Raw genomic sequence first — 12,389 nt, 5'->3', positions numbered from 1 at the left:
TCAGAAGTTACCATGGTGATTTACCTCGTTAAGAAGTGGACGAGCTTCGTAGAACTGAAAAAACTAAACCTGAAGTTAACCTGATAACCACAAATCCTGCTTGGTAGCACAGACCCTGGATCTGTGATACTGACTGTGTTTAGTAAAATACTGATGAAAGCAGCATGGACTGACTCCAACCATCTACTGACCTCAGAGTCTTCAGTTGACAGGTTGGACTCTGCTTTAGATCAAGCAGCTCCTTCACTGCTGAGTCCTGCAGGTCGTTGTTACTCAGATCCAGTTGTCTCAGATGAGAGGGGTTTGACCTCAGAGCTGAAGCCAGAGAAGAACAGCTGATCTCTGACAGACTGCAGAACTCCAACCTGGATAAAGAATAAAACTTAACTGTAAATTAAACTGAGTTCATGTGTGAAAATAACAGACACATATTCATGCGAGTACAGACTCATAACATGGAAGATAAATATGAAATCAGACATGTTGGACTAAGAGCAGATCAGTTTAGGAAATCCAGAACTAAACTCAATGTTCTAAGAAGTAGCTGAATATTTAAAATGTCACAGATTAATTAATTAATGGATTCATGTTATGTATGAAGAGGAACTATGTTAATGAGATAAATTGTGTATAAATGCTGTTTTATAGATATGATATTTAAAAAAGTGAATCAGTGTGAACTGACCCCAGAGTCTCCAGTCGACAGGTTGGACTCTGGAGGAAACCACACAGCTCCTCCACTGCTGAGTCCTGCAAGGTGTTGAAGCTCAGATCCAGTTCTCTCAGATGAGAGGAGTTTGACCTCAGAGCTGAAGCCAGAGAAGAACAGCTGATCTCTGACAGACTGCAGAACTCCAACCTGGATAAAGAATAAAACTTAACTGTAAATTAAAATGAGATCATGTGTGAAAATAAAGAACTTTGATTAAACATCACTGTCTCTGTTTTCAGTCCTGAAGTCTGAGTCAAGTTGTTCTGGACATTTTCTGGCACTTTTCCTGCAGCCTCCTAATAAAGTTTCTGAGTGAGTCCATGTGAGAATAGAGCAGGTGAATGTCCAGAGGATTCACAGAGAGCGAGTGGACGTGTTGATGAGGTTTCTAACACGTGACGGACGTGAAGCTGGAAGAACTCAAATATCTCAGGATGAAGAAGAGGAGCCGTACACGTAGAAGATGAAGACGTCAACTTGGAAACACGAGAAGATTCCAGAGCTTTTGGTGATGAGGGCCGACGCCGGTGTGGATGAGCTGTAAACAACAACACTGATCTTTCCACAGCAGGATTTATACGTCATGTCCGGCCTCCTGCTGCTCCACCCGTTCTTCATATGTGAAAGTCAAACTCCAGAAAATGTCCAGACTCTATTTTACAGAGTTCATGACTGAAAACAGCTTGAAAGTCCTCATGTCCTCGGGGTTCAGTTGTTTGTAATATGTAACTTCACCACTAGATGTCTCTTAATATCTTGCTGGACACATTCAGGAGTCGTACACGTGAACAAGTGGACTACGTTCACATGTACGACACCTGGAGACGTCACTAACTCCTTCACAGTGAACCTGTAACTTAACATGACTTAAAGAAACCATGGTTGTCATGGAGATATGTGTTTTGGCTCCGCCCCTCGTCTGAATGTTCCCACATGTTCCTGTTGCTGTGAACGAGTCGGACCCGGACAATCTCCTGCTGCTGCTTCAGCTCCAGAACATGTCCGACCCACTTGTCAGAACATGTTCCACAGTTGATGTGTGAAAGGGCGAGCAGTTCTATGATCATGTTTTCTTCAAGTGGAGATGATCTGAGCAGCAGTTTGACCAGTTGAAAGTGGTGCAGGGAGCCTGAGGAACACGTGTGTACAGGGCGGGACAGAGATCTAGTGGTGAAAAGATAAAGGCATGGACGACCCCGTGTAAGTCTTGAAACCAGAGGAAGGGTTTCATGTTGGAAATGAACCCAAAGTGGAAGAAACAGGGCTGAAGAACATGGTCCTAAAAATAAAAGGAATCAAATATAATCAACTTGGACTCTGGACCCTGAGCCCAGTCCCAGAACACCAACGCAGCACGCTGTCATGTGGTCAGTCCACAGGACCACCGGGACAAGTCCTGGTTAGCTTCCACAGAAACATTACATGTACACATTGTCCAGCATTGGATTGTTTCTCTGTCAGTAAAACTTCAGTCACATTGAGCCTGACTCGGTCCTCAGCGCTCATTCTACAAACATCTCTCAGCTCAGTATCAGTGTTCACTGTTAGGAACACATGTTCTGACCTTTGACCTTAAAGCTCCAGTTTGGAAGATTCAGGTGAAAGGATCCATTGTTAGAAACTGAATAGAAAAGAATCCTAGAGATGTTTTCACGAGTTTCATCTGAATTGTACCAATTGTTGTTTACTTTACTTTAGAATGAGACATTTATATTTAAATACTTTATATTGACAGACTTTAGAATTAAATACTTTATATTTAAATATATACATTATATTTAGACTGAACCTTTAACATTAAAACATGATGTCTGACCTCAGAGTCTCCAGTCGACAGGTTGGACTCTGTAGAAAACCACACAGCTCCTCCACTGCTGAGTCCTGCAGGTTGTTTTGACTCAGATCCAGTTCTCTCAGATGAGAGGGGTTTGACCTCAGAGCTGAAGCCAGAGAAGAACAGCTGATCTCTGACAGACTGCAGTCCTCCAACCTGAATAAAGAAATATGAATATTAGAATGTGTCCTCCTGTTGTTGTGGATCGTCATCATGTCAACACAGAGTCATAACATGCTGCTGACCTCAGTCCAGTCTGTGACCTGAAGATAAATATCAGATCATACATGTTGGACCATTGTTTCATTCAACAGCTTCTTCTCTGTGTGTTGGTCACTGAGCAGGTTTGTGTAGTTAAACACTGTTTAAAGTAGGGATGGCTCCTGACAGTCACTTCCTGTTTGTTTCTATACTCATCAACTGTCCAACATGTTTCAATAAGAATGTGTCTTATTTTGAAAACCTGAGGAGGACGAGTGCTCGGCCTCAGTCCACATGTTATTTACTGACACTTTCTTAGTGATCAGGAGCAGGTGAGTGCAGGTGAATGGAGTTGATGAGGTGGACGTGACTGACAGGCTGGGTGAGTGACAGATGACTGAGGGACAGTGAGCAGAGCAGAACTGAGACAATTTAAATAAATAATGACCCAATAAGAAAGAAAGTCTGAAAAGTAAAGAAGGATTTAAGGACCTCAGAGTCTCCAGTCGACAGTTTGGACTCTCCAGTCCAGAACACAGCAGCTTCACTTCTGAATCCAGCAGCTCGTTGTCACTCAGATCAAGTTCTCTCAGAAGTGAGCGATCTGACTTCAGAGCTGAGGCCACGTCTTCACACCGAATCTTTGAGAGTTCACCTTCACCGACTCTGTAATTAAAGAAAATATCTGTTGGAATAAAATCAGAAAACACAACATCCATACAAAACATGATCATGTAATTCATATTTACAGCATCTGTTCAATCTTTATCTTTTCAGTTCAACAATGTTCTGCAGAGTTCTGCTACTGCAGCACAATAATCTTTGCAAAGGCTATGACTTCAATATGGTCATAAATATGAATATTACCTTGTATATAAGTACATATTGAACATAAGTTCTCCAGCTGTCAGTCACTCACTTCCATCCTGTGTGATAAGGACTGAACTCTTTATCTGTAGGAGTGAGACAGGTCACCTCAGGAGGCAAGTTTCAGTCACCACTCGATTATTCAGCCAGTTGCAGCAATTTTAATTAAAGTTGTTTGTATTTATGTTATTAATAATACAGTTCATGGTTAAACTGTAAAATGTCAAGTCTCAGTTACATTTCTTTGCCGTAAAGGTTTGATAACGGCATCTTAAGAATCATTGTAAAATCTTTATCATAAATTTATTGGCCGTTATATCGGTATCAGATTTTCTTTCAGTCTAATATCGATATGGTTTTTGAACGAACTCTCAGAAACTGATGCTTTAGGATGTGTCAGCTGATGCAGCTGAGATGAAGCTGTTAGAGCAACGTGACCAGAATAAAGTAGTTTACAGCATCTCCATGACAACAGGGTTATTCTTTAGAGCAGAATATTGTAGTTCTCAGTTCAGAATAAACAGTAAACTTACTTTAAATGTGTCCTCTGAGGCATCTGAGTGTGGATGATCCGTTTTGGGTTTGTTCAAAATAAATAATCATTAGAAGAAACATCACATAATAAATGAACAGCAGAATTATTGTAAGTATTAATATTTACCTTTAGTCTTATAAAGTAGAAGAATCCTGCTCCAACTCCTAATGCTACACACACAACGAGGACTCCGACCACAATTGCTGCAACTGAACCTGAAAAACATGTAATTCAGAGAGTAGAACTGTAGCATCAACAAAGTGCAGTGATGTGTCTTCAGTGTAAAGTGTAGTGTGTGTGTGTGTGTGTGTGGCCTCCTCGTTCCTGTTCTCCTGACAACATCTGGACATGATGCTCCTGATGAGCTGGAGGACGGAGCCCTGGGGGATCTGCTCCACCAGGAGGAACCAGGACTCACTGCACGAGCCTCAGGTCTGACAGTCGCTCTGAGGATTTCATCAATCAGTTCTCATCTCATGGGATCTCACCTTTCTCTATCGTCACGTAGCTGTTGATGAAGTGCGTCTCCTCTTCACTACTGAGTTCACAGGTGAACGTTCCCTGGTGATCTGAAGATAAGTGGTGCAGCGTGAGGCTGCCTGACGCTGACACATCCTCCACCTGCTGCCTCCACTGCTCTGAGACGCTGTGGAGGCCGTCCACCCCGGTCTGGTTCACAATGATCTGCCTGTGGTTGAATTTCCACACCCAGTGTGTCGGGGGTTTGGTGTTTGCAGCAGTGCAGTGGATTGTTGTTGTTGTTTTAAACGGTGACACACGGACGGGAGCTGAAAAGAAAAGGGATCAAATAATATCATCGTTGTCAGAATGTGGTTTCAGGCTCTGATGAGACTTTCTGAACATTTTCTATCATCAGAATGATTCATGTGGAGGAGGGTGTGGCCTTGGAATGATGAACTGAACTAGAAGGTCACTCAGTGGAGCTGATATCTCCTCCAAGGCCCAACAGTCAATTCAAGCTGCACCACATCTCACACACATCAGTCCTCTCAGGGAAAATGTCCAGAAAGGTCCAATGTTAAAGAAAGAAAACTAATGGATCTGTTCAATGTTCCATTTGTTTGTTGGACTTTTAGCAACATTACACAACAACTACTGAACAGATTTCCATGAAACTTGGAAGGAAGGTGTGTTATGGGTCAGGCTCAGAGAAGAACTCATCAAATGTTTGTGTGGATCCAAGATTTGTTGTTTTTTCACATTTCCATTGTGAGTTTTCACCATTTTCATTGATTTCCCTGTGAATAACTGATGAAGGTGAAAAAACAATCTGGCAAATTTAGAGGACTGATATTTATGAGTGTGTGAAATTTGGTGCAGATCTTGGGTCTGGTGAATTTCAATGTGGTTTCATAAGGAGACTGTTGGGCCTTGTGGAGGTCTGAGCTCTACTGAGTGACCTGTGGCCCACATTCCATCCTCACAACTAGTTTAGTGGAAATCTGTTCAGCAGACAAAGAAACAAACAAAGCAAAGATTGAGAATCAGCATTTACATAAAATGTAAGTTATCTGCAGGAGCAGATATAAATATGCAGCAGTCGGTGAAACAAGCAAAAGTTCAGTTCCATAGAGCAGATTCAACGTACTGGGTTGATACCACACCGCGCTCCTCCTGCCATGGCGAGTGCTGATGCTGCAGATCAGAACAGTGTCTCTGTCTGACAGTGTCAGTGTGCTGCTGATCTCATAGAGCTGCTGCTCCGTCTCCTTCACTGTGGTTTGGTTCTGAAGGGTCAAGTTGGACAGAGGCCTGGTGGACCAGGTGAGCTGCGGCTCGGGGTAGATCCCCTCTGAGCGGCAGGTGAAGCTGTCCTCCACCTGCTCAATGTCCACATGACGCACCGGAGCTGCAAGACAACATTTCTGTTTTATAACTCATTGATCATCTTTACCTCATGCAATGTGGAGCTATTCATTAATTTGACACATGTTGCTTATTATTTAACATGTCACATATGAGACAATATGTGGAGCTGCTGACATCAACTCTGTCTCAATTCAGGGGCTGCATTTGAAGACCGAGCTCCAACAAGTGGATCCTGTCCCAGGATTCATTGCACTTTAGTGACTAACTATTTTTCAAAGAGGTAATCGTGCCGGCAAGCAACGAGACGTCCAATGGTTAAGTATCAGCTTCAACCCAACAGTACACATGTTAAACAAGGTAACAGCAATAAGAGACAAATACCATTTCTAGTATTTGTGTTCTGTTTTCACTGAGTTTCTTTACCAGCTGCTCTCAGGTTGATAACTGACTCCTCCGTGACACCAGTGATGGTGATGTAGCACTCGTATCTGCCCAGGTCCTGAAGCTGCAGCCCCGTCAGCCTGATCGAGGCGTTTCCTCTGGAGATCTGATCTGTGAACAGCGATGTCCGGCCTCTGAAGCGTTCGCCCTGGTGTGCAAACTGGTCTCTGTCACTGTAGTAGGAGTGGACACGAGTGTTTCCTGGTTCCACCTGCATCCAGTAAATGATTGGGTCTGGACCAGGCAGAAAACTGCAGGGTAAGATGCAACTCTCCTCTAAAACGCAGGAGACCTCATCATCTGTGAGACACCAGGTAAAAAAACAACCAGTTCAGGATCAACTGTGGTGAATAGAAGCTTTTTTCAAAGTGCAGTTAGAGCATTTGCTCACAGACGGATTGTGAATGTAAATCTCCTGATGGAACTGTCTGTCTGTTTGGCTGTTGACAGTTAACATACAGTAGTTTATCTGAGCTGCTTTCACCTACGCCTACATTTTCCAAAGATGGACTGAAGGGGTGTGTTTGTGTGTGTGTGTGTGTGTACAAAATGACACGCTCGCACACCCACTTTCAAAAGAAACCCTCTGTATAAACCTCTGGTATAAACGCAGCTCAGCTGCAGAACCGGTCGATCATCACCCAGTGTGAATGTAAGCTAATTTATTTAGTTGCCTTATTGTGAAGGTTTTGTCAGTGAATTTGTGTTTCCTGTCATCCTAAGTAGAATACTAGAGTAGTATGGGACCTTTATTGTGAAGGGTCAACAACGGTAGTGGGTGTTGTTTTGATCGAGCTTTGACTTGATGTGGAACATTAACAACATGTCTCAGATATCAGTGTTGTCGTGTAGATTCCTGAACTTTTAACTAAATAATAACTTGTGACAAATGTAGAATAAAGTGCTGCTTAAATTCTCCAGATTGGATCACAGACAGTAAATAAAGACGGACAGCTCCCTAAAAGTCAATCAATCAAATTTGATTTGTAGAGCCCATATTCACAAATCTAAATTTGTCTCATAGAACTTAACAAGGTGAGACATCCTCTGTTCTTAACTCTCAACAAGAGTAAAAATACATAAAACAAATGTAGAAACCTCAGAGAGTCACATGTGAGGATCTGTCCCAGGACGGGCAGACGTGCTAAAGATCCTGCGTGTAACATCTTTATATACAGTGGATATAAAAAGTCTACACACACCAGGTTTGTGTGATGTAATGTAAACATTATTTTGTACCCTTCTCCTGACTGATACCTTTCAACAATGAGATCCCTCTGATGCTTTGGAAGCTCTCTGCGGACCAGAGCTTTTCCTGTAAGATGTAAATAAGAAAATATCCGAAAAATCCTCCTGGAACAGCTGAACTTTATTTGGGATTAATCAGAGTCACTGAAAATGATGGCAGGTGTGTACTGATTACTATTTAACATGAGTTTGAATGTGATTGATTAATTCCCAGTTATCAGAGGGTGTGCACACTTAAGCCAACCACATTATTTAACTTTTTATTTTCCCCCCTTAAAAGATTTCGTTTTTTTTTTCCAATTGAATTGTTCATGTTATCGCATTAAAGGTTGGAAAAGCTCTGAACTGATTTATCTTGTTAACATTTTTTAACATCACAAAAACCTACCATTTGAGCAGGAGTGTGTAGACTTTTCATATCCACTGTACAGTCAATGTTCTACACATAAACGCTGGTCTGCTTTTATTTTGATATGTGCAAAGGCAGCAATGCAATCATTTATCTTTATGACATTAATTTAAATTGTGTTGAAAGTTATTTTTCACGCGGAACGCGGAGAAACTCAGAGAGACCTGAACAAAACTGGTTTGTTAACATGGGCGCGGATCGGCTGGCTTTTCATTTCCACGTTCATGTGGGATGACATCATTATCAGATTACAGAGCTGATATTTCTTCAGACACACACACACACACACACACACACACACACACACACACACACACACACACACACACACACACACACACACACACACACACACACACACACACACACACACACACACACACACACACACACACACACATTAAAAATCCAACTCAGTTCTGTTGACGATGAAGTTTCAATGAAGAATAAAAGAACCCAACATCTGGTGTGAACTGTTTTACCTCCAGCTCAGTGAGAACATGTTTCTCTATGTTGTTATAAACCTTCACAATCATTTATCATGTTTCCTGCTTCGTCTGATGGAAACCAACATGTCTGTACAAAGTACTACGTTCAGACAGAACCTGTGATTTCTGAGTAAGATCAGACTTCACGTACCTGCTGTGGTGAAAGTCCACATGATGAGGATCCACACAACCAGAGACTTGAACACAGACATCTGTCTTTCATTCTGTGAGAACTGAATGTGGATCAATGGAAGAAGAGACGAGTTAACAGCTGGTTGGACTCATGACACCGAGTCAGAGCAGCTGAGGTTCAGACTCTGCAGCTCCGATCTCTGCAGAGTTCAGACTGTAGACTCGTAGACTCTAAGTTCCATTGTGAACATAATACAAACTGAAAGTGACTCTGTACAGAGCTCCACCCACCGTTAAGAAAACAAGAGCTTACTCACCGAACAACTGGAAACTGAAGAACAGACCTGAAACCTGGTGAACTCCTAATAACTGAAGCTAAAGTCATAAAGACAAACGAACAGTAAACGAGTCAAAAGCTTCTCCAGCGACTGATCCCGACACGATCACAGTGGATGAGAGAAGAGAGTGAACACGGTGTAAATAAATAACTTAATAATAACTAACACATGATCTTCAGTTCGTCTCCTAAATCAACCCAATGAATATAAAATGAAACAAATGAACGTGAACTAGTTCATTTTAAGTGTAAACTGGCACAACACTGAGTATAACTATATACATTACTTTATACTTATAACTTTATAAGCTGTGTTATCAAATATATTTTGAGGGTCCAGACAAGTTTTATTTGGGGGAAGAGGAGAAATGGATCTTTTGATAGTAAAGGTTGCTGACCCCTGATCTAGACAAATCATTGCTCAGGTCACAGAAGTTCGACGTCATACGAAAGTCTGATGATCAACCACAGTTTACAATTACTAACATTTACATTTAAATATGAATGAAAACTCTAACAGACAGTTAGAACACCATTGTTCTCTCTTTCATCAGCTGTAAGTAGTAAAGAAAATCAAAATTTGATTCAAGTCGCTTCATCTGACACATCCACAACCTCTTAAAAGAAACAGACTTAGACTTTTGAAAGTTCTGCTTTAATAAAATAAAATACTTTCTATCATTGCTGCACCATACATTGTCTTTCCCTTTTGTTTAACCAGCAGATCACCACAACAAATAATTCCTCTTCTCCCATTTCCTCAGTTCCTCCACAGAGGCAGAGGAGGATGAAGAGCAGGAGGCAGAAATTCAGGAATCATTTTGGGTCCTGGTCCAATTCGGGCTCTAGAAAGAAAACAACACAATAAGAACATTAATTTATCCTATTTTAGTTTGATGCTGTATATGTTGTGCAGTGAAAGGGACATTTCCTTCTGGGACCTGACACTACGGTGGCCCTGAAGGTAAAAACACAACAATATTTCACAAAGCACTACAGGGACTGACTCTCTCCCTCCATGTGTCTCTCACCGGTGAAGGTGAACTGAGGGAAGCTGCTCAGGTCTCCTCCTCCATAAAGTCTCTGGAGCTTTGCTGTCTCCCCTGACAGGTGACGCTCATAATCGGACTCCTCCTCCACTGGTCCTCCACTCGACCTGAGAGGAGACATCAGGATTCATAGCTGTTCATGTACTGTATTAACAATGTGGTACAATTGCTTATTAACTTTTAAATAAGCAGGACATCTACATCCTACATTTTTCTCTCTCCTAGACAGATCTGATCAAATCACTCAAGGCCTTTTAATATAATAAAACAATATGATAGGAAACTTCTTTGTGAGTCTACCTGCGCAGGTTGTTGTATTCTCTGATCTTCTCCAGGAAAAGTCTCTGGACTGGATCCAACTCTGAACCACACACATGGAAACATTAAAGTTAAAAACGTCTGTTCACTATAAAACAAATTCTGTAAAACTCTAACTTTCTGTGTGTGTAAGGATCTAATTACTCAGATACTCACTAGTGTAAGTTGCACTGAATATAAAACTGTGTGTCATGTCTGTGTGTTCAGTTTTAATATTTGATTCAAACTAACTAGTACTTCTATCTTCCAACATTTCATCTTTACTTCTCCCGATAGTTAAACTTACCATCTGTGAGTCAATCTAGACCAGGGGTCGGAAACCCGCGGCTCTGGAGCTCAGGAAGTGTTGGAACAATCAGTGACCACACGGGGGAGCCAGAGGAGAAGACATTTGTAGATTCATTTAGACTTCAGTGGATTAATGGAAGCTTGGAACTGCAGGTGGCGCTAGAGGACAAGATAGAAGTCACCAAAGTCATGAGCAGAAGTCCTGATGAATAAAATCCTAAATGTGTCACATACAGAAAGATACCACACAGATTTATAAAAATACATTTAAAAAAAACATTAAATGTGCCAGAACAGTAGATGAAGTAAAGTTTCATAAAATTATGTTCAAATACAAAACAGTACCAGATATAAAATACAAATCCTCTTCTTCATCCTGAGGTATTTGTTTGTCTTTCTGTCTCAGACAGCATTTCCTTCTTTTCATAGTTTTTGTTCTCATCACTTTCTTCATTGTCGGAGCTGCAAAGAAAATTAAGAAAATTCAGAGCTGCTGAAATCTTAATCTTTTGGATTTTTATTCTTCATCAGTCATAAACACAAACTGCAGAAGATGTGAAACTATCAAACATCAGGACATTTTCTTTTTCTCTTAATGTTATTGAATCCATTGAACTACTTATTTTATATCTTGCATTTCTTTGTGCTTTTGCTTTTGCTCCTCAAACCTGAAACAAACATCTCCTCCAGGAAATGAAAGAAATAACGAATGAAATTATCTCAGACTTTCACAGACACATCATGTTTGATGATATAGAAACTTTCGTTTTACAGAATGAACGATGCTAATAGATGTTACATTTAACCTAAATAATTTTTTGGGGAATTAAAGTTCTTGAATTTGTGTTCTTGAATAATACAGTTCATGGTTAAACAGTAAAATATCAAGTCAAGGTCTCGAGGTGACATCGCCTGAAAACTTTGATTCATCATTTAAAACACAAAAGTATTTGAACTGAGAAACAAAAAGACACAATGTGTTAGTTCCTGTATTTCAACCGAAGCTGCGTTGCGTGAGCTTTTATATCAGAGGTCAACAACTAAGCTACACTCACCTGAACATCTATAAAACTCAATGAATCAATGATTCAACGTGAGCCATCTCTAAAATGTTATTATATTTAATTCCTCCTTGCACCCCCACTCTCGAACTCGTCTCTTAAAGACAGAAATCAGACGGAGACACTTTCCCGTCCTCATTTCCACACTCACTCAGTCTTGTGATATCCTGTAGTTTTCTCCTTGTCAATCATCAGATAAAAACTCTTTTCTCTTCTCACTCCTCTGCTGCTGAAGCCTCGAAACTCTTTAAGAACAAATAACACAAATAAATGTTCTCAATTAAGAAAGGTTCGTAAGTTAGACAGATGTCTCACTCTGCTCCGGTTTACCTCAAACATGCGTTGAGGGAGAGAAAGAGGTTAAATGTAACCTGAACCTGAGCTTAACACAAACTTCAACTAAACTAAACTTCATCATGTTGAGACAAGTGTCTCCACAAAATAACACAAACTGTTCAACACAACAGGCCCAAGTCCACTGTCTTCAGGACATCATCTCTCAGACACTTTCTGTCCCTTGTCTCTGCTGTGAACCTCCCATCATCAATTATTTCCCAGCATGCTGCTGTTCCCAGAGGCCTGCTACAGTTTCCCCCTGGTGGTTGTTTGGAGGTGGTGGTCGAGAACGTACAACAAGAA

General features: G+C 41.0%; 2 protein-coding genes across 3 annotated transcripts in view; both read right to left on the bottom strand.

Annotated features, from left to right (window-relative positions):
• The window catches only part of LOC128453930 (protein NLRC5), a 359,511-nt gene that overhangs the window by 127,645 nt on the left and 219,477 nt on the right, over positions 1–12,389 (bottom strand). Inside the window, exon 20 of the mRNA XM_053437070.1 lies at positions 2,529–2,602. Coding sequence (XP_053293045.1) covers positions 2,529–2,602 — 74 coding nt within the window. The remainder of the gene's footprint in view (positions 1–2,528; positions 2,603–12,389) is intronic.
• The window catches only part of LOC128453932 (poliovirus receptor), a 214,067-nt gene that overhangs the window by 22,379 nt on the left and 179,299 nt on the right, over positions 1–12,389 (bottom strand). The window lies entirely within an intron of this gene.

The sequence above is a fragment of the Pleuronectes platessa genome, chromosome 12 (genome assembly GCF_947347685.1).
Source record: "Pleuronectes platessa chromosome 12, fPlePla1.1, whole genome shotgun sequence".
Lineage (NCBI taxonomy): Eukaryota > Metazoa > Chordata > Actinopteri > Pleuronectiformes > Pleuronectidae > Pleuronectes > Pleuronectes platessa.
The sequence above is the reverse complement of the archived record's forward strand: the minus strand, read 5'-3'. Positions and strand labels throughout refer to the sequence as shown.